The sequence below is a fragment of the Mobula birostris genome, chromosome 23 (genome assembly GCF_030028105.1).
Source record: "Mobula birostris isolate sMobBir1 chromosome 23, sMobBir1.hap1, whole genome shotgun sequence".
In the NCBI taxonomy this organism is placed as follows: domain Eukaryota; kingdom Metazoa; phylum Chordata; class Chondrichthyes; order Myliobatiformes; family Myliobatidae; genus Mobula; species Mobula birostris.
The window spans coordinates 15,153,136-15,176,875 of NC_092392.1; the positions used below are offsets into that span (position 1 = coordinate 15,153,136).

The 23,740-nt window shown below is 39.0% G+C and overlaps 2 protein-coding genes across 3 annotated transcripts in view; one reads left to right on the plus strand and one right to left on the minus strand.

The window, feature by feature from the left end:
* The window catches only part of fbxl13 (F-box and leucine-rich repeat protein 13), a 165,365-nt gene that overhangs the window by 44,189 nt on the left and 97,436 nt on the right, over positions 1-23,740 (plus strand). The window contains 1 exon segment of the mRNA XM_072241187.1: positions 11,229-11,364. Coding sequence (XP_072097288.1) covers positions 11,229-11,364 — 136 coding nt within the window.
* The window catches only part of lrrc17 (leucine rich repeat containing 17), an 83,283-nt gene continuing 79,148 nt past the window's right edge, over positions 19,606-23,740 (minus strand). For both annotated transcript variants that reach the window (XM_072241189.1, XM_072241188.1), the window contains exons 3-4: positions 20,779-20,934; positions 19,606-20,370 (exon numbers count right to left, since the gene is read on the minus strand). In XM_072241189.1, the coding sequence (XP_072097290.1) occupies positions 20,018-20,370; positions 20,779-20,934 (509 nt within the window). In that variant the 3' untranslated portion in view covers positions 19,606-20,017. The remainder of the gene's footprint in view (positions 20,371-20,778; positions 20,935-23,740) is intronic.

A 23,740-nucleotide genomic window follows, 5' to 3' on the forward strand; every position in this document is an offset into this window, starting at 1 on the left:
AACGTTCAGTCAGCTTTATTAGGAAGTAGACGATTAATATGCTCCTCCTCTATGAAATCCATGACTTCAGCAGACAGGTGGTAGATCTCTCTCGTTCTCCTTGCACGACTCGGTGATGATGGCTCCATTAGTTTGACCAGAATATCTTCAACTGGTACGAAGTACATATCCTTTCCACCCTGGTTTTCGATGGAAGCACATGTTGGGCCCATGAGGGTGGAAAAACTCCACTTGAACATCTTGATGGTGAGCATCCACAGTGACAGTCTTTGCTAACCACCAATTTTGGGCATAAATGACTGCAAGCCAATCTCCACAATTAATGACACCAGCAGATATATCTGTCGTAGTCCCGTCAGGACCACTCTGGGGTTCCTGCTCCATTTCCTCCATCAGCATTGCCAAAGGCCCTCTGTTCTTTCCAATTCTGGTATTGCCATCATTCTCCTCAGCCTGTACCCTGGCATATGTATTTTCAGTCAACTGAAATGTTGTTGGGCTGAAACACTGGCACATCTGTGGCTCACTGCAGAAGCATGACTGTGATCTGCAATGGATGCTGCTTCCGTAAGGTATGACCTGATGGATTTTCCTCGTTGCTGGTACAAGGTTTTAGTGGTTGAGAAAGGAATGCATCATATTTCTGCATGTCACCTTCAGCAATATGATAGAGCTGAGTACTGCAAAGGCTTCTCCCAACCATCTCATGGAAGATTTTGCTTCCCTGTAGCATCTGCTCTGTTTTTTTTCTTGGTGATTCTTGTGTTTTTTTATTTCTAGTTTGCTCTTGTCACCAATGCTTTTTCAGTTTGTTCCTATCTTTTATTATCTCTTGAAGTTTATTTTTCAAAGCTTTCATTTCTCTCAAGTATCTTGCTCTTGTTTTCTTTCTTTCCCTTCCCCTTTCTCTTACGCTCTCTTGACTCTTGATGTCTACGTTTCCACGCCTTTCTCTTACTCCTCTTTTCCCTTTCATTCAAATCGCTGATAGCTTTTATCTTTCCATCCTCTACTCTCTTCTTCCATCTTTGCTTTTCCTTTCTCAGGTATTCCTCCTTTAACTCTGGCTCTCTATATATTTTCTCTCTCTGCTTTTTTTTCGTATTCCCTGTTTCTTCTCCTTCGTTCCTCCACTGACAGCTGCTGCCTAGCCATAACTTCCTAAAATACATAAAAGGAAGGTCAGAATTTAATGGAATTACTATGAAATTGTGCAAAATGACTATGAATTTAATTATGTTTAATTTGGTGAAATTTTATAAAATGATTATGAAATGGTGCAACTAAATTCATTTATGGTTTTAGTCATTGGGGTACATATAGTAAGGAAATATTGTAGGCCTGTGTGTGGAAGAAATAAAGGGGAAATTATATAATAAATAAAGAGGTTAACGAAACATTACAAGCCATATTATTAGATTAGATTATGAGGACACGCAGTCCTCTTTTATTGTCATTTAGTAATGCATGCATTAAGAAATGATACAATGTTTTTCCAGAATGATATCACAAAAACACATGACAAACCAACTTAAAAACTAACAAAAAGCACATAATTATAACATATAGTTACAACAGTGCAAAGCAATACAGTAATTTGATAAGAACAGACCATGGCATGGTAAAGTCTCAAAGTCTCTCAAAAGTCCCATCATCTCACGCAGATGGTAAACCTCCAGCACCACCAACTTGCCGATGCAGCATCCTGGAAGCATCTGACCACAGTCCGACTCCAAGTCCGTCCGAAAACTCCAAGCCTCCGACCACCTCTCTGACATCGAGCACCGAGCACCATCTCCGCTGAGCGTTCCGACCCCGGCCCCGGCAACAAGCAATAGGCAAAGCCGAGGATTTGGGGCCATCCCCTCCTGAGATTCTCGATTGCACAGTAGCAATGGCAGCGAAGCGGGCATTTCAGAAGTTACTGCAGGTGTTCCTCTGTACTGTCAAGGCTGTCTCCATCAAATCCGGATTGTGCACGGCCCCCCTAGTTACACATACGATATTACTATTTATTGTGATCATAAGTTATATTCAAGCCTCCATTGAGGATGATTTGGATGTTTTTGTCAACATCGTCAAACTGTGTGTCACCACCATCAGACAGAAAACCTGATGGTGTTGATGTCTGATGGTGGTGACGAAAATATTTTTTTTTTACATGACATGCATGAGTCATCTTGTTTTCCCTCTGTTGCCAGCTGCCTCTGGCCTCTACTTAAAATGCATAAATTTATGTCATAATTTAAAATAATTATTTCTATACAAAAGAGACAGCGTTGACACGTTATGGTTGTGACAGTAGCAACATCAATAAATATGTAAAAATTATTGAAAAAATAGCAAACTTACAGGAGCTTGTTTGACCTTGTTGTATTAGCAGATGTGGAAGGTAGAAAGGGGGTCCTTAGGAATATAGTTGAATATGTGGTTGCCTGATTTTATTGCTTTTTTATAAATATCTGATGGTGTTGACAAAAACTTGGGACACATTTTGAACAACCACAAAATAAGAGTAAATATTGTTGAAAATTCACTGCTTTTAGTTTTAAAGAGGTTTTTCACTCTACTCTTTCATCTGGCATATATAGTATACATTTTAAATTATTTTTTTCACACTTTTTTATCAAATTGAAATGATAATCTCTTGTCTAAGGACAACTGATTTTGTGGGTACTGGGCTATCATATAATCATATAATTTATAAAATTAAAAACAAACATATGAAAAAATGTTGCATTTGTGCAAAAGACCCTCAGATGATCAACCCTGATTATTTTAAATAAGAAAATGTTATTCATTTTCAATGGAATTAGCACTTTTCTTAGTGCGACATGTTTTCGCTGAAGTCTCAAGAATCAGTGAGAAACTGGATACTGTGGGGGGGGGGTTGGCTTTTCAGAAAGCAGCGTAAACAGCCTGGGTAGTGATGTCATAACCATCTGTGCAAGCAAGGGTGAAGTCAGATAGACTATAGTGATAGGAAAACTGATAGTTAGGGGCATGGATATGTATTTCTGTGGCTATAGATGAGATGTCAAGATGGTGCCAGGTGTCAAGCATGTCTCCTGGTGATTACAGAACACTCTTAAGAGGGAGAGTGAGTAGCCAGAAATCATTGTGCACAATGGTATGAAAGACATAGTTAGGAAGAAGGATGAGATCCTGCAGAGTGAATATAGAAAGTTTGGAAAGAGAATGAAAAGCTGGACTTCAAGGGCAGTGATCTCATGATAGTGAAGTCACAAGTAGAAAGATAGGCCAGGTGGATGTGTGGCTAAAGAGCTGGTGCAGGGAAAATGGATTTGAGTTCTTATATCATTGAAATCTCTGTCCTATCTTCTTCTTCTTATGTTGTTTTGTGGCGGTTGGCAAAGCATCTTTAAGGTGCATTACTGCCACCTGCTAGACTGGAGTGTGGATCGTTTGATAAACAGGAGGAGGGAAAAGAATTGCATTCCCTAACTTCTATATAATAAACCGGAGTCTTTCAGATACCTCATGATATAGGTCTGTATTTCTCTGGAAATCCCACTTAAAGTGTCTTCTATACCCACAGCAGTTTTTTTTGTTTATCTTAAGCACTCCTAACATCTTCACTCTTTCTCTTTGGTACTTCTTACATTTTATCAATACATGTTCAACTGTTTCTGGCTGATTACAGTATTCACACAATCCAGTTGGATGTTTCCCTATTTTATGTAATGTGTAATTAAGACTTGTGTGTCCAATTCTTCAACGACTGATGTCTTTCTATGTCCACTTGATATTCTTTTGTATCTGACTTGCCTCTGTATTTTGTACAGTTGGCTCCCTGTTTCACTCTCATCCCAGTGCTTCTGCCATGTCTCCTCAATACGTGTTTTTATAATGCTTTTGACTTCCGCTTTGCTTAGAGACGATCTGGACCTCTATTATAGATGATTTGAGTGATTGTTTAGCTATACTGTCCACTTTTTCATTACCCTCCACACCACAATGAGCAGGAGCCCAAAGAAAGCTTACCTGAACCCCATTTTTGGTCAGTGTATATAACTTGCATAGAATCACCAATAAATATCCTGTCTACTTTCTGATATTCTTGATTTGATAGAGGTTAATGCAGACATGTGGGCATGTGGTGAAGTGGTTAAAAGCACTGGACTAGTGACCAGAAGGTCGTGAGTTCGAGCCCCAGCCAAGGCAATGTGTTGTGTCCTTGAGCAAGGCTCTTAATCACACATTGCTCTGCGATGACACCGGTGCCAAGCTGTATGGGTCCTAATGCCCTTCCCTTGGACAACATTGGTGTCGTGGAGAGGGGAGACTTGCAGCATGGGCAACTGCTAGTCTTCCATAGAACCTTGCCCAGGCCTGTGCCCTGGAGAGTGAAGACTTTCCAGGCGCAGATCCATGGTCTTGCAAGACTAACGGATGCCTTTAATGCAGACAAACCGTCTGAACAGGTTACAGCCTTTTTGACATTATTTTCTTCTATCCAAGATAATGCACTCAATATTGCCATTAATTCTGTTGTATACACTGATAAATGGTGTGATGTTCTTTCCCTGATACTAGTTTTGCAATGAGGAATGTAGACTGCAATACCTGTATGGCCAGAGCTAGGGTCTTTTGATCCATCCGTAAATAGTACAAGTTTGTTTCAAAAATGCAGGTCTATATATTCTTGTACTATCAGTTCGATTCCACAGTTAGACTTTTTTTTTAAAAGTTGTTGCATGTTTATATCTACTGTATGTATTGTAAAGAGCTGTGGAGGAACATCAGGTAATGGAACTGTATGGCTATATTCCATTTCGTGTAGACCATTATTTTTGTGCTGCTATATCACTGATCCATCCAAAGCTATTATAATTTGAATTATTATGTTCCCAGCAGTCTTTTAATATATAGTAGCTTTAGCTGGATGTGAGTAGTTATGCCCCATGATGTCAACCCAGTAACCCAGTAGCTTTATTCTTCTAAGTCTTAATGGCATTTCCCCCACTTCGACTTGAAGAGCTGATACAGGTGATGTTCTGAATGCACCACTACATATCCTGAGGGCCTGAGCTTGCTCAACATCCAGCATGAACTTTCAAATGTTTGGCCTCAATGTTCTGTTTAATCTCATCCATAGTAACTTTTATTGATATCCCCAAAATAACTCCTCTAGTCCACTTTCTATTGTTGGGTATTGAGCATTGTACTTTTTGCCATCTATTTTATTTAATCTTATCACTTTGCCTTGCTGAGCACTGTCCCGACAAATCACTAATAGCAATCCATTTCGTAATACCTTTGCTCTTTTGACCTCACCTATAAGTTTGTTGATTACCTTTGTCACATGATTCGGGTTCCAATCACCGAAAGACACCCCATCTTCGCTCAGTTTTATAATTTCTTTAATCTCATCTTCTTTCCATTGTTTTGCTATCCTATTTTGATCATCCTCTGATTCCTCAGAGTTTGACATCTCATACCTCTGTTTTCTTTTCTCACTCTTTCCACTCCATTCCTCTTTCCCGCCAACCTCCATCTCTAACTCACTTCCCGAACCGTCACTTCCTCCTGCCATCCTCCGTCCATGCACAATCTAGTTGTTTAGCCAACCACCGTTTCTTCCGAAGCCTGAACAGTATTCCTCCGTTTACCGACTAACCGCCCTCCACAGCAGCTCTCTCATTCCGTCATCTCAGTCCTATCTTTTTCCATAACTATTTTAAAACTAGTAGAAATAAGGTTTATTAGTTGCACCTGAAAGGGAGTGGACTAATTATCATAGGAAGGAGATTTGCTAATACTATTTGGGAGGATTTAAACTAGATTGATGGGGGTGGGACCCTAAGCAGTTATTGGGGCAATGCTGCAATCAGCAATAGCAAGCTTGATGTACAGAATAGTCAGGCAGGAGCACAGCAAACAGAGAGAAAAGACTGGTGATTTAAACTGCACTTATTTCAATGCAAAAGATGTAAAGGTTAGATGGACAAACTCAGGGTGTAAATTGGCTCTCTGGACTGGGGTATTATAGCTATAACAGAAGCTTGGCTGAGAGAAGAGCAGGACTGGCATTCGATGTTGTGGATTCAAATGCTACAGGTGTGAGGTGCAGGTAAAAGAGCAGGGGGAGTTGCCTTTTTGATGAGAGAGGACATAATAACAGTGCTTAAAGGGGATATTAGGGAATCATCATGTGAGGCTGTATGGGTAGAATTTAAAAACAAGCAGGGGATGATCAGATTGACGGTACTGCATTATAGGTCTCCCAATAGTCCCCAGTAATTAGGTTTGTGGGATACTACAGATAGTTGTAAGAATAGTAGGGTAAAAGGGCTTTGACAGGGTGAAATTTGTTAGAGCAATAGAACAATACAGCACAGAAAAAGGCCCTTTGGCCTATTCAGTCCATGGTGACCTATTATTCTGTCCTGACCATAGCCCTCCATACCCTTCCCATTCTGAAAACTTCCCTTAAATGTTGAAATATAACCTACATCTACCAATCTGCCATTTTTCCATCTGGTCCAGATCCCACTGCAACCTTTAGTAGTCTTCCTTGTTGACAGTGTATCCCTAATCTTGGTGCATTCCATAAATTTACTGATCTAATTTACCACATTATCATTGAAATTGTTGATATAGATGGCAAACAACAACCGAACCAGTACTGATCTCTGGAGAACACCGCTAGTCACAGACCTCCAGTTAGAGAGGCAACCATCTACAGTCTCTGGCTCCTCCTGTGAAGCCAGTATGTACTCCAATTTAATATCTCATCCTGAATGCCAAGGGAATGAACTAGACTAACCTCCCATAAAAAACTTTGTCAAAGGCCTAGCTAAAGTCCATGCAGACAACATCCAGTGCCTTCCCTTCATCAACTTTCTTGGTGACTTCTTTGAAAAACTCTATGAGATTGGTTAGATATGACCAACCACCACTCAGTGCCTCCAGCATTGTCTAAGACCCCTCCCATCCTTCCCACAATCTCTTTGACCTCCTGCTGGTAGGCAGAAGGTACCACAGCATAAGAACCAGAACCAGAACTCTCAGGCTGGGTAACAGTTTCTTACCCTAGGCTGTTAGACGTTTAACACCATGCTGCCACCCAGCACTTATATACACTTTGCCTGAATGCCCTGCCATGACCCCCCCAAGCACCCCAACTCACTGACACACTCTTTTCCTGCACTGTCACTTTTCATCTTTTTTTGCTGCTCTTTCACACATTTATACTACCTTTTATTTATTATCACTGTGCTAGTAACATTATACTGTCTTACATAAACATATACAGTGGTGCTAGACAGTTTGTGAACCCTGTAGAATTTTCTCTATTTCTGCATAAATATGGCCTAAAATATGATCAGATGTTCATGTTAGTCCTAAAACTAGATAAAGATAACCCAATTAAATAAATAACACAAACCATTATACTTGTTCATTTATTTATTGAGAAAAATGATTCAATATTACATGTATTTGTTGAAAAAAGTATGTGAACCTCTGGGGCAATGCCTTCTACAAAAGCTATTTGGAGTCAGGTGTTCCAATCAATGTGATGAAATCGGACGTGTGTGCCCTATAAAAAAGACACACCAAGTCAGATTACTGTCAGAGCCTGCTCTTCTCAAGAAAGATCTGTTTATGTTCACCATGCCTCGATCAAATAACTTTCAGAGGACCTTAGAAGAAGGATTATAAATGCATGAAAGCTGGAAAAGGCACAAAAACATTTCTAAAGACCCAAATGTTCATCAGTCTACAGTAAGAGAAATTGTCAACAAATGGAGGAAATTCAGTACTGTTGCTTCTCTCCCTAGGAGTAGGCATCCTGCAAAGATCACACCAAGAGCATAATGTGCAGTGCTGAAGGAGGTGAAAAAGAACCCAAGGGTAACAGCAAAAGACCTGCAGAAATCTCTAGAACTTGCTGAAGTCTCTGTTCATGTGCCCACTATGTTAGGGATCTGGAGCAGCAGCTGAATGACCTTCGGCTTGTACGGGAGAGTGAAGAGATGATCAGAGTTACAGAGAAGTAGTCACCTTGAAGTTGCAGGAGGCAAATCACTGAGTGACTGTCAGGAGAAATGGAAATATGAATAGGCAGTGAGTGCAGAGCACCCCTGTGGTCATTCCTCTCAATCATAAGTACACCACTTTGGATACTGTTGTGGGGATGACCAGGTTACTGGCACTGAGTGTAGGTCCGTGGTGCAGAAGGGAAAGAGGGAGAAGAGGGGAGCAGTAGTGATAGGGAACTCAATAGTCAGTGCAACAGACAGGAGATTCTGTGGACATGAACAGGACACCCAAATGGTATACTGACTCCCAGGTGCCAGGGTCAGGGGCATCTTGGATTGCATCCACAACATTTTGGAGAGGGAGGGAGAGCAGCCAGATGTCTTGGTACATAACGGTACCAATGACATAGGAAGGAAAAGCAAAGAGGTCCTGAAGAGAGAATTTAGAGAGCCAGGCAGAAAGCTGAGAAGCAGGAATTCCCAGGTAATTATTTCTGGATTGCTGTCCATGCCATGTGCAAATGAGGGTAGAAACAAGATGATTTGGAAGATTAATATGTGGCTGAGAAGCTGGTGCAGGGGGCTGGGCTTCAGGTTCTTGGATCATTGGGAGGGATGGGGAGGTATGACATGTTCAAAAGTGAGAGGTTGCACCTGAACCCAAGGGAAACCAATATTCTCGCGGGCAGGTTTGTTAGAGCTATTGGGGAGGGTTTAAACTAATTTGGCAAGGGGGTGGGAACTGGTATGAACGGACTCAGGATTGAGTGGATAGTTAAAAAAAGGATAGTGTGCAGTCAAACTGTCAGGAAGAGCAGGCAGATGATAGGACATAATCGCAGCCAGCAGGGTGAGTATCAGTGTATGAGGGATGCAGAATCAAAAAGGGTAGCAAATACAGTACTCTAAGTGTTATATCTCAATGCACAGAGTGTAAGAAACAAGGTGGGTGATCTTGTTGCACTATTACAGATTGTCAGGTATTATGTTGTGGCCGTCACTGAATTGTGTCTGAAGGATGGTTGTAGTAGGGAGCTGAATGTCCAAGGTTACACATTGTATTGGAGGGGTAGAAAGGTAGGCAGAGGGGGTGGCATGGCTCTGCTGGTACAGAATGCAATCAAATCAGTAGAAAGATGTGACATGGGATTGAAAGATGTTGAATTGTTGTGGGTTGAGTTAAGAAATGGCAAGGGTAAAACAACCCTGATGGCAGTGATATATGGGCCTCCTAACAGTAGCTGTGATGTGGACTACAGATTACAACAGGAAATAGAAAAGGTGTGTCAAAAGGACAATGTTATGATAGTCATGGGAGATTTCACCATGCAGGTCGATCAGGAAAATCAGGTTGGAAATGGAATTGTCAGTCTTACAATCTTCAGCCCATGCCACTCAGGGACTTGTGCTAATATTATTTTGTGACTGTATGTGCTAGATAATGACTATATGTACTGTGTGTGACTGTATGTATTATGTTTTGCACATTGACTCCAGAGGAGTAATGTTTTATTTTGATGTATACACGTGATATCTGGGAGATGGAGGGATCTCGGCTAAGTTTTATCATCAGAGCCACTTATAACCTCCTAGCCACACCCCAGAACCTGAACCAGTGGTGGGGAGAAGACCCCGCTTGCTTTCTTTGTTAAGGACCTGGATCACTAAGGCACATTTTAACAGGATGCACCACAAGCCTCACCCAGGGACGGTACACTTGGTGGCATAACCAAGTTCTCAGACAGCTGGGATCAATCTTGGAACAGAGGCGAATCACCACAAATGTTCTCCCACAAACATCGGCAGGAAATGTCCACATCTGCCTGTACCAGCAGGCCAACCTCCAGAGCACCATATAACATCAAAGGATGTAAGCATTCTGCAGGTTGCTCGGGATTGGAAAATGGACGTGGACTTGGAAGAAAAGCTTGTGTTTCCCCCAGACATTGCGGCTACAACACTCCGGCCAGACATGGTCCTGTGGTCCACAACAGCCAAGCTAGCATATGTTGTGGAATTGACAGTACCATGGGAAGATGGTGTCGAAGAAGCTTATGAGAGGAAAAAGACCAAGTACTCTGAACCGGCAACTGAAGCTGCCCAGAATGGCTGGAAGACCAAGATTTTCCCTGTAGGAGTGGGATGCAGGGGATTCGCTGCTACATCTACGACCAGTCTATTGAAGAAGGTGGGGGTGAGGGGTCACTCCCTCCAAAAAGCAATCAAGTCCATGTCAAATGCAGCAGAAGAAAGCAACAGTTGGATTTGGATTAAATAGAAAGTCAACAACTGGGATGAAAGATGAAGACAGGAGGGTATGGAACTGAGGGGGGTGTATCTGGGATGCCAGGTAGCACTGTTGAGCCCTCTGGAGACGTCATGGGGTTATCAACGAAATGTCAAAGAATGAGGGTGCCCACCTGATGACCCCGATGACGTACCTCCCCTCCCTCCTTGTCACCACTCCAAACCCATTGCCAACATCGAGAGTGCCGACTTACCATGGGGATTGAAACATCAAGTCCTAGTAGCTCTACTCTACTATGTATGGTTTAAGTGAAAATAAATTTGAACTTGAACTTGAAATACCTCTGCTAGGGCCACTGCAGTTTCTGAGCTAGCCTCTCAAAAGGTCTGAGGGAACACCTTTTGATACTTTAGATTTATCCACTCTAATTTCCCTCAAGACAGCAAACACCTCCTGTGTATACACTCCATAGCTTCACTGTTGTTTTGCCTCACTTCAATAGAGCCTGTGCCGGTCTCCTGAGTAAATAGTAATGTAAAAAAAATCCACTTAAGATCTCCTTAATCTCTTTCATACTGGATTACCCTTTAGTCATTAATGCAGGATTATCCTTAGTATCTGATCCTGATCACTGACCTTCTACCCCAAATGAATCAGTAATCCTGTCTACCTCTGATCCTCATGACTATCCCAAAGGAGAATCAACATGCCATTTCACTAAGACTTTGGGTGTTATATCTTGTTTAGTGGGTGATCAACATGATATTTTATATTGAGCAATACCCATATAGCACGCAATATTATGGAGCATTTCAATTTCTAGGCTATAGTATTTTAAAAAATGAAGCAAATTATTCAAATTCTATTGATGTAGTTTGGTATAAAATACAGACTGTTTTAAAATAAGATTTTGATTATTTCATATCTACAAAACATTTACACCAGGTCTTCATACTAAAAACCTTACATTCCAGCTTGACTTTTATCCAGTAAGAAAATGGATTAAAGACAATGATGTAGCAAATATTTTGCGGAGGTACCGTTCTACTGTCATCCATTTGAGTCTCCGGGGATGCAACAACATTGGTCAGGCCACCTTCAAAGGAATTAGTGAGTATATTTAGAATTTCTTATCTTTGCATATTTTTGTTGATGCTTGAAGAAAAACTTGCGTTGTTGTAGCATCTTTCAAGTACTTTAAAGCACTCTACATTCAATTAAATACTTTTGAAGTATTGTCACTCTTGTAATATTGGAAATGCAGCAACAAATTTATGTGTAGCAAAATCCCTCAGCAAGAATGTTTCAATGGGTTTCAGTTTTGAAAAGTAAATGTAAATAAGCACAATTATATGAATCTTCTCCATGATGGTAAACAAAATGTCAATTAAAAGTGAACTAATCTTTGCAGTTCTAAAACAAAAAAATAGAATTCTAGAAATACTTGTGTCAGATAACATCTGTGGAGTGAAGAATAGATTTAATAATTTGGATCAATGAAGTTTAATCAGAACTAGCAACATGGAAAAAAAAGTGTGTTCTTGGTTGCAGGGGAGAATGGTGGGAAAGAACAGATGGAATTGTGATAGGAAGGAGACCAAGGTTCAAAGTTCAAAATACATTTATTATGGAAGTGTGTATACATTATACGGCCTTGCGATTCAGCCACAAGACAAAGAAACCTAAAAGAATCCATATGAAAAGAAGACCATCAAACACTCAATATGCAAAGAGAAAAACAAATGGTGCAAATAATAGAAGCAAGCAAATACCATTCAGAACAAAATTGAGTCCATAGACACGAAGAGCCTAGAGCAGGCCTAGATGCTTTCTAGTTATTTGATGAGTGAAGGTAGTTAGAAAGAGAAAAGAAACAAAAGGATGCTTGGACACTATAAGATGTAGAATACAGCAATTTCTAGAAATTTATTTATTTAGAGATACAGCACAGAGAATAGGCCCTTCCAGCCCTTTGAGCCATGCTGTCTAGTAACACACCAATTTAACCCTAGCCTAATCACGAGACAATATACAATGGCCAATTAAAATTTGAAACAAAGGAGAATGCCTTTGAGAAATAACCAGAAGATCAGGGTCGTCCGTGAAGATTGTGATACCCAGTATTCATCTGAAATCGTAATTCAAGTAAAAAGGATCAGGGAATACTTCAAGAGACATCTTGCTGGTTTCTTGGTCATTTCAGTCATTTTTCAATAATTTTATGTTGGTTGTATAATTTGCATGCATATTTTTTATTTGAGACTGATGATATTTACTGATTTTCCCTAATCACCTTGAAAGAACGGCTTTTAAGTATCAACCATATGAATGCAGATCTAGAAACACTTAAAAATCAGACTGGGTAAGGATGGAAAATTTCTTTTCTTTCAGGATATTGATGAATGAGACTGAATTACACAACGATCCAGTTATGTCGTGTTCACCAGTATTTCTGTACAGTTTTTTTGTCATTCTAAATTTACAGTATTCAGTTATTTGAATTTAAATTTTCAGTTGCCGTGGTAAGAAACCAATGTCTACTGATTATTAATCCACATCTCTGGATGCCAATTCTGCAACAGCAAATTTGCCACTATATCCCAATGTGCTTGGGAAAATTATGTATCAAATGTCTGAATAATTTATGCAAAGAAATACTGGATGCAGTCATGGCTATGGCTGTTGCTATACATGCTCCGGAGATGGAATAGAAATAAAACTGCTGGGAAGCCTAAATAATTGAATTGCAAAGCAATCAGTTGGATTGTTATGTAATGTTTTCACTAAACGAAGCAAATGCAAATAATGAGAAATGTACCATGTGATGACGCTGAATGCACCCAGTTTATTATCTTTTTGTCAACTGCAATACTAATAGTCGCGAAACACTATTTAAATAAGAATCATGGTCTTCTAGATCTATTTAAGTGTGGTAACATATTATTGTCCTTTTTTCAATTGTTTCGATTTGATTGTAATAACAGCTTTGCTGATTACTCAAGTTCCAGCATGTGATTACTCATGTGCAGGATGCTTGCAGCTTCCAATTCACATTAGTTTTATCTCATTGTCAGTTAATAACCTTCATAATATTAATGCAGAAAGAGAAACAGAGACATGTGTTCTCCTGCTGGGTTCAGACTTTTTAATGATGGCCTTTAATGGTGGCCAAATTAGGGTTGGTAGACTTGTAAACTCCACTGATACATTCAAGTTTTGAAATCTCCTGCCTGTTTCAGATGATACCTCATTTGCTATGTACAATGATCCACCCTTAGTTAAATATTAATAGCAGGAGTAAGCAGGATTCCAATCTACCTTGATACGAGACAAACAATTTAAGGATTATGCAATAGTTATTTATTTAATTTATTGCATTTCCTTTACTATACAATAGTCAAAGACCCTCTGGTGGAGAGTCCAAACATCCAATTTAGAGTAACGTGAAATACAGAGCCGAGTTTATGCTGATCATTAATCCCACATTAATCCCATGTTTTAATTCTCATCAGCTCATTCACACTAGGGGCAATATATAGTCCACATGTCTTTGGGATGTGGGAGAAAGCCTACAGAGATTTCCAATCTGCCCCACAGAGGTAGTATCTATGGTGAGGATCGAGTTCTGGTCTTTGGCACAGTGAGGCAGCGTATCTACAGTGGTGGCACTGTTAAATTTTTGTTTACTGACATTCATTAATTAAGTAGTATTTGATTTACAAAGTTTTGCTATAGTGGTTATGTACCTTGAGTTTGGGTGACGGGGTGGAGATATGTTTCTACCAAAGGAGTGTAAGGCGCTCCTTCTCTCTTTCCCACTGCTAGCCTGTATGTTACCCTTGGGCAAGGTGTAACACTTGATTAGCTCCCCGTAGGATCATGTGAGGTCATGGAAGTAAGTGGTGATGGTTGTATGAGCAGCTGGGCGTATCACAAGTCCTGGTTATACAACCACTGAGACCAGGGAGGCAATCTCTGAAGAATATTGATAATGGCTGAGGTCACCCATTTTGTAAAGACACTGCCATGAAGAAGGCAATGGCAAACCACTTCTGTAGAAAAGTTTGCCAAGAACAATCATAGTCATGGAAAGACCATGATCAGCCATGTCATATGACATGGCATATAATAAATGAACTCTTGCTTTATGAAGGTTTTTTTGCTAGAACAAGAAGTGTGCTATTGTTCATCCATAATACATTTCATAATTCTTCCATGCTATTTTATCTCTATTTATAAGTGGGCTTCATCACAATTTGTTCTACACGTCCTTCAAGCTTGCTGCAAACTGTCATCTCAGAGCTATAAGCATTAATACTATACAAGATATTATTAGAGGGTGTTGCAGTGGAGCTGCAGTGACCCAAGTTCAATCCTCACCTCTGCTGCTTACTATGTGGATTTTGTATGATCTCCTTGTGATCATGGGTGTTCCCTCTGGTTGATCCAATTTCTTCACACATCTCAAAGATGTGCCAGTTTTTAGGTTAATTTGTCATTGTGAATTGTTCCTAGATTGAGTGAGTGGTATATTTCTGGAAAGAGTTGAGGGGAATGTAGGAGGAATAACATGGAATTAGTGTCGGATTAGTGTAAATGGGTGCTTGATGTAAGCATGGACTCAGGGTCATCAAGCATGTTTCAGTGCAGTGTGGCTCTGATTCTATTACAGAATAAAAGTGAGTGTTCAGTGGACCTCATCTATTCATTAGGTAATGTAGCATTGATAGGGTGAACAATCTTCAACAAGATGGGCAAGATAAAAGTTAGTGCCCAAAATGCTACCCTTGGAAGTGCATAGCATTCTACAAAGGACAGACATGGTATTTTTGTGAGAATGGAAAAATAATGAAACACCTGGTTGAACCATCATAATCACTGATTTTGATGATGATAAGATTTGAAAACTGTGAGGTGGTCATGTATCTTTTGAACGTTGTGAAATGTTCCAAGGCAGTCATGGCTAGTTTGAATGTTTTAGGAGACATGTAGACCTGCATAATATTAATCTTGTGGGGGAGGCAGATGGTACAGAATGATACCAGAGAGTGGTGGCAGCAGTAATTTTTCCCAAGGAACTGAAAGAAATGATCAAAAAGTGGCTACTGTCCTAAATATGGACTCTCTTGGAAGGAAATATTTTTATAAACATTCGTCTCAAGGATCAGAAAACTGTTTCTAGCTTTAAAGCAGTAGAAAACCATATTGCTCTTTTCCTTGGAAACATTGCTGTAGGTGATAGCAATCTTAAATATATCTTCACCTACAATGCGGAGAACCGACAATTACAAAGGGATACTCAAAGGCAATCTTCTAGTGAGCTAATGATCTATCAGAAAACCTGGACGATAGACACACAAAATCATAGAAAGATACAGCACAAACATTAACCATCGATTTACAAAAAATCTATAAAAATTCCATTTTCTAACTTGTCATAATGCATCATTCCTCTGTCCTTTCATTTCACAATATGGTTCAGGGAATAATCTGAACAATAGAGCCTTGTTCATCATTGACAATGTTTTAGGGTATTTAGTTAACTTCGGACAACACTTTTTTCAAAAGTGTTGCTTCTTCAGTTTTTTTTGTTTATGATAGACTGCTTGAAGCTGAACAGAAATATAATTTCAGACTACTTGTATCACTTAGAAATTTGGAGAAACAGGAAATTAAATTTTATTGAATATAATGTGTTAAATTGCATAACTGTGCTGACACTTTGCAATAGTTCAACTAAGCTAAAATATTTTGTTGATGATATTCATTTTGTTGATGATATTCTGTTCCTACATGTTGACTGAAAAATCTTGGTTCTTATTTCCGTGCGAGGAGTGGTGCCGCACACAGACTTCCAATCTGCGCCTTGTAAGGCATGAAAATGCCCAACGCAGGCCTCTCATGGTCTGAGTCAATGTTCCCTCCCTCCCCCTTATTTCTTGAGTTCCTTCCAATTTTATTATCTGTCTCCATTGCTTTTGCCATAAAGCAACAGTGGAAAATAACCTCCAAAATTTTAAATAGAGATGAAAGACTGATTGAAGTTGGTGGGAGGAAAATAATGACAAAAAACTGCATTTAAAAATATAGATTAGGAGGGCTATCTTTTCATTTTAATGCTAAATGCACTTGTCATTTGCATTCAATGGTTAAAAATGAATAACAGATATGATTTCATTATATGACCTAGAATGAATGCCCAAAGTAAATCTGTCATATTATTATTCAGTGGGATGTTAAAATGCTAAAATGTGGGGAAACTGAAATACCTTTATTTGATCCTTGAGCAAAATGAACAGATTTTGGTTAGTTTAAAGTTGAATTGGGAGTGGTGTCAAGCAGGTATTTAATGCAATCAATCCTAGCTTGGTTAAAATTATCCCATGACCATATTTTCCAGCAAGGTATAACATTTTAATGCTCTTTCTTCAACAAAATGTTTACCAAGTTTTAAAAATTGTCAATATAATGAAAATCTTATATATATGTGTGAAGTGGAAGGTATTGAAGACAGTAAAACAGGTTTATAGTTGTGCTGAATAAGTATCTGCAAAGTGTCTGGCATTGATTTGGTGTTGCTGGAGAGTTTGTAGTGAATGTGTTATGCAAAGAAGATAAACTAGCATAGATTAAAAAATGGAGATGAGTTGGAATCACGTCTGTGGGAAGGAAGCCAAAGTTCTGGACCAGTGAACTAGGAGAAACTCAACATCAAGACTAATGCAGAGAAAAAATGTTATCAGGACTTACAATGGAAGTGTACAAGATGTTGAACCTGTGCTGGTTACTAGTGCTTTGTGCTCAACACCTATGACTGTTCAGTGAAAGAATAACAGCAGGTTTTTGGTTCAGAGTGGGTCAGAAGCTTTTCATTAGAGAAGCTGGAAAAAGATACAGAGACATTGAAATGTTTTATCAGACTTTACCAGATTGTTATCCTTTGTCAAAATGCAGGATCTTACATTCAGTTAAGGACACCAAGATACAATACACTTTAATCTCACAGCTTTTAACTCTGGAAAGCTTCCATTGATTTTTTTTTTAACAGCTATTTATAAGACGAGTCTATTGCTGGCAAGGTCAATATTTATGCCTATTCACATTTGCTCTTTTAGAAGGTGGCAATGAGTCCCTTTTACTAATAGTTATGTCCTTTCAAAATTCTTTGAATATGATCTTTACAAGTTATGTAAGATCAAAACTATTATTCCATCTTTTGAATTTACTTTGTTCCTTTGACACTTTTCTGTAATTGCTACTCTCATCATTTTACTCCAAACTAATGCTCAATGCAATGTAGCATTTGAGTTAAAATATAGTGGTTAATTGGGCCATCCGTTAATTGGGGGAGCCACTTACTTGGGACAACTCTTAAAAGAACAAAAAATAATTGAGAAAATAGCTGGGATTCCTTTAATTTATTTGGAACAGGAGACTGTGGCTGAACAGTTTCCAACTAGCATCAGTCGCATCAATTTGTGTGGCCATTAGACACAACACTGTGCTCAAAATGAACAGTTTTTAAATAGCATCTGTTGCGTGTGCTTGTGTTATGTTATCTGTTTGGACTAATGGATGCTGATTCAAAAAGCAGTGATTTTTGATAATTTTGTTTTCTATTTTGACTTAAAAAAACTTCATATCCTTGCCAACATGCCACAAAAAGATTTGACATTAACCAAAAAAAATTACCCTACTGGACCAAATTAAAATCCATCTGCCTAACACTACTCATTGTCACAATTCAGATGCAGGAAATCCAAGTGACACACACAAAATACTGGAGGAACAGGCAGCACCTATGGAAATGAATAAACATTTGATGTTTTTGAGCGAGTCCCTTCATCAAGACTGACAACGAAGGGAGAAGATGCCAAAATAAAAAGGTGGGGGGGAGGGGAAAGAGGCGAGGTGGAAGGTGATAGGTGAAGCCAGGTGGATGGGAAAGGTCATGGGCAGGAGAAGAAGAAATCTGATAGGAGAGGAGAGTAAACTACAGGAGAAAGCGAAGGAGGATGGGATCCAAGGGGAAGTGATACGAAGGTGAGAAGAGGTAAATGGTTGGAGTGGGGAATAGAGGAAGGTGGGAGGGGAATTTTTTTTTCTGGAAGGAGAAATCGATAATCATGCCGTCTTGTTGGAGGCTACCCAGATGGGATATAAGGTGTTGCTCCTCCACTCTGAGGGTGGCCTCATCTTGGCACAACAGGAGGCCAACGACTGACATGTGAGAATAGGAATGGGAATCATTGGCTGGCCGAGATAAGTGGAGAGCCAAAATCTACAGTTGCACGCTTGATACACCTGCAAGATAAATAGTGTGAAGAATGATCATTACGTGAAGGACAACAGGGAACATCCCAAAAACGAAAACATGAAAGTAATAATCCAGATGTCGAGGAGGATTCAATCAATGATTTTCCATTGTAACTGGGAGAGGCGTGTGTGTGTGTGTGTGTGTGTGTGTGTGTGTGTGTGCGCGCGTGCGCCAATATTATAAAAACAAGTCAGAGGAACTAAAGATTTTAAAGCAACAGATGGTTGTATCAACGGAAATGTTGGCAGCACATTAAATTCAAGAAAGCACACAGCAAGAAAGATAGTGCTGATGCTGTAAGTGCTGAAACATGGAAGTCTACGAAACTCCCTGACTTGCCTCAAAGATTTTGTGCAGTTGATATCTACAAGGCTGATGAAACAGCCCTTTTTCATTGTAACGTTCTGAACCGTTCCCTTGGCTACAAACACGCAGCAATACCAGGTTCAAAGAAAGCTACTTGCACTAGGTGTTTGCACTGATTTTGTTCATTTTGTTCATAGCTGCTTATAATGGTTAAGTCCACTGTCAGTGAATTTTAGGAATTACTACACAGTTTTAAAGTGTTGTTGTAGTATTGCTAGTGTTCTATTTTTTTCTTATTATGTTTAAATACATAATTTGTTACTCAGTTAAATGGTAGTTTTTTAATACCTTTTTAACTATTTCCATGAAACTTCAGCTCATTGGGGCAACTGTTTAATTGGGCCAAAATGTACTGGTCTCGATGAGTCCCAATTAACCGGAACCCACTGGGAGTTTCATGTCCATTGGCAATGGAAACATTCTACAGCTTTACAGATTTTTGGTTACATTTTCCAATATCAGGAGTATGATCACTGCCATGGCTGCCACCATTGTAGTGTGAGAAAGATTAAGATAATCAGACAAAAGCTAGGACAAAGAGAAAAACAAATATATAAAAAGTCTGGCTAAAAGATCTGAATTCATGAATAACAATACAGCAATTAAGTGAGATTTTCTGTTTGTTTTTTTTTAAATAGATACATAAAAACAACGTGTAAAAGTTTTCAATGCATGGTACAGTATCATAACAACACAAAATAGTAAGGCATTCAAAGGTGTTTATTGACTAGAAAGTCTAATATCTTTAGCTGGTGTATTCTTTATTATGCTACAAACATGCAGCTTTCTAAATTACAACAAAGAATATGATACCTTACAAAGTTTCATGAGAAATGCAGCCATACAATAAGATATATAAGTATCAACTTTCTCAGTACTAATGCTGTCTTAGGAAAAGCTTATTGAAATTCCATGAATGGGGTGGAATGTGTGTAATATGAATCCTTTTATACTAAACTATACAGACTAGAACAAAGTGATTTTGACATGTCTAATACCTGTATGAAATTTGGTTATACTGTATACTTATTCTATCTCATATTTAAATGACAAGCATGAAATATTTAAAACTTCAACATATCAAGGTACCCTTCTAGTTTCTTCCTCTTCTAACTTATCAGAATCATAAGGATCAAAATCTGCTGCTGCCTTTTCTTTGGGGCAACCCTCATAATATTTTTTAATGTAACGCTGCACAGTCCAGCCCTTGTATTCACTGGGCTCTGTACATTCAAGGCCTTCAAACTCCACAGTGTAGTGAACTTGTAGCCAATAGGCCAAGTAGTGGATCTCATAATCACACCTCCATCTGTTTTGGGTAAGAACTATCCTCTTGATAAAATAGAGGTGCTCCAAGACTCCATATTCAAAGTTACATAAAAGATTCCCAGATAGATCCAGTTCCTTCAGACGGAGAAGACCAACAAAGGCAGCTGAAATTGAAAAATATCATAATAGGTTTTCCTTGGAAATTATTTCATATGTTTTATTTTAAATTTAGTTTATTTTGATCATTTCATCAAACTGAAATGTGCTATCATTTTTTTCAAGACTGCCACTAAGTGGCACAAAATTTATAAGAGTGGATTCTTGTGTTTTCAGTTTATTTATATACATAGCTTACATGTTTTAGTAATATTTTTCAAATTTATCAGTGGTGGCTGGATACTTTCTTGTCTTTGTGATTTACATAAATAGAAACTATTCATAAGAATGAAAATTGTATCTCAATATTTACAATATATTTTATACTCCAAGATGATTTTTTAGTTTGCAGGCTGTACAATTCAGTTTTTCTAAAACAGCATATTTACAATTGCATATACTGGGACTGTTCTTACCAGGATTTATGTGACCTATTGCATTGTTGCTGAGATTTAATATTTCTAATTCCTTAAATTTCATGAAATTTCTGGCATCCAATCGCTTAATTTTGTTTCTTGAAAGATCAATTTCCAGTACTTCAGCAGGTATGTTTTTGGGAACATTTTCCAAATCTGTAAATAAATGTCAAGGATAAAGTATTAATGTTAAACACATATACATGTACACAAATAGAGGAATGGAGTGAGGAAAGTGCAGCAGGTTGGGACAGGAAAGCAGGAGCGCATTGAAAAGGAAAAGGAATTAAAAGTCAGGTGATAGGGAGGAAAGGGGAATGCAAAAGGGAACAGAAAAGAGCAGAAAAAGAATGATCAGGGAAGAAAAGAAGAGAACAAAAATAGTAGTCCCATTGATGGAAGAGTTCCAGGAGCCACTCAAGAGAAATATGTGTAGTGGGGTAATAGTAGGTGTTCTGATAAGTATTTACAAGCTTAAAAATCTGCCATTTGTTTTTGTAGGAAGTCTTCTACTTATTTTTTTTTCCAGTCCAACCTTTCCCTGTTGTATAATTCCAGCATCCTGTACATGCTGTCTTCAGGTATAGGTGCTGCCAGATTAGCAGAATACATTTTGGGCTGTGGGGCATCTCAAGATTTACTTCTCCCAACATACAGAATATTCATTTAAATAAAGACTTAAGAATTTCATGAGAACGTTGTATTTGCCAAATACTACAGTACTTATATTCTGATATGTTTGTTTGTTTGTTTATTTATTTATCCTTAGGGGCAGTTCTCTCTCTGGCCCATTCAATATCTTTGTTGTCTGTTTCCTCTCATTCTCTTTGCCAGAAGGTTGTTATGCTGGATTCCAGTGATGTGGTTAGTAATATGGTATCAGAATCAGAATTAGGTTTATTATCACTGACATATGTAGTGAAATTTGTTGTTTTGTGGCAGACGTACAGTGGAAGATATAAAAATGATAATAAGCTACAAAAATAAATAATATAAAAACAAATAATGAGTAGGTGTTCATGAGTTCATGGACCACACAGAAATCTGATGAAATATTTAGTGTGGGTCATCACTTCTTGATGAGAGCTGCTGTTGTGCTGGCTGGTGTCCATCTACTTTTATATGACAATAATGCAGGGACACTGAAAAGGTTACCCTAGTTAAATAATTTACCAAGCATTTTCTCGTGAAAACTACTCAATAGCATCTTCCTTATCATAAAGTCAATAAATTGTGTTCAAATCCTGATTTACATTTTAGTGTAGTATTAAGAAAATGTTGCACAGCCAGACAACGATTAATTAACATCTAGTTTTGAAGGATGTAATCCATTTTGACACTTAAAAGGCAAGACATTGAGGAAAATGGGATTAATGTATATTGGGAAAAAAGGGCTTATTTTTACGTTGTCTGTTTGACTCCAAATCTGGACTGTGTGGTGGGAAGGAAAGAGGTGATGATGGTATCTAGGATTGATAGATATAAGTTGGAAGATTATTGGGATGCCAACATCATGGAACTGGCAGAGTGTCAGTGTGAAGTGGGATCTCACTGTGGGAGCTGTCAGATGGCATATAAGTAGTCTTAAGGGAAAGTATTCCTTCAAAGACAGTTCCTTGTGGTCTTTATGCACCAGATTTAAAAAGCAACTGGGGCCTGTTGGGACTTGTCTGTGGAGTGGGAGATTGCTAGGTTTATTAGTAACTTAGCAAGGACCAATAAAAAGAAGCAAGGTATAAGAGGAGTGGCCGTTGTAGGAGTGGACTAGTGATAGAGTGGTCAAGCTTTGCCTCAACAGACTTAGACGAAAACAGGCAGAGGCTAAGGGTGCTGATTCATTTGGAATCATTTAGTTGATTGTAGAACATAAACATAGGAAATTAGAGCCAAAGGTATAGTAAGTGTAAGCAGGATGGTAGTTAAGGTAGTGAGATGCTCCTCTTGTAAGTAATGGGATTGCAGGGTAGCTAATGGTCTCCATGATGACTACATCTGCAGGAAATGCATCTAATTTCAGCTCCTGACAAACAAGATCAAGGAACTGGAACTTGAGCTGGATATACTCAAGAATATTCAGGAGGAGAAAACATTATAGATGAGACTTTTATTGAGCTGGTCACACCCTGAGTGCAGGCTTCAGATAGTAGATGGGTGACCACCAGGACAAGTAAGTGGAGTAAGCAGTTAGTGCAGAGTTCCTATGTGACTATTCCTCTCAGCAACAGGTATACCCTTTTGGAAACCGCTAGAGGGTGGACCTATCAGGGCACAGTAGCAGCAGCCAAGGCAGTGTCACTGTTGCTGGCTCTGAGGCTCAGCAGGGAAGGTCAAGTCAAGTAGAGTGATAGTGACAGGACACTCAATAAGTAGGGGGATGGACAGGAGATTCTGTGGTTGTGGAAGAGACGCCAGGTGGTCTGTTGCCTCTCAGGTGCAACGGTGAAAGATGTCTCAGAGTGGCTCCAGAATATTCTGAAGAGGCAGGGTGAGCAGCCAGAAATCGTGGTGCACATTGGCACCAACAACGTAGGTAAAAAGGGGAAGAGGTCCTGTGTAGAGAGTTAGGAAAGAGGCTGAAGAGCAGGACCTCCAAGGTAGAATTGGGTGTTGTGTAATGAACCAGATTTGGGAGGCAGTGATCGTAATATGATGTAATTCACCCTGCAGTTTGAGAAAGAGATAAAGTCAGTTATATTCGTATTACAGTGGAGTAACAGGAATTACAGAAGTATGAGAGAGGAGCTGGCCAAAGTTGATTGGTAGACGACTCTAGCAAGGATGACAGCAGAATAGCAATGACTGGAATTTCTGGGGGGCAACTTGGAAGATGCAGGATAGATACATCTCAAAAGTGAAGAAGTATTCTAAAGAGTGATTGAGGCAACCATGGGTGACAAGGGAAATTAAAGACAGCATAAAAAGGGAGGTCATATAATACAGCAACATTTAATGGAATGTTAGA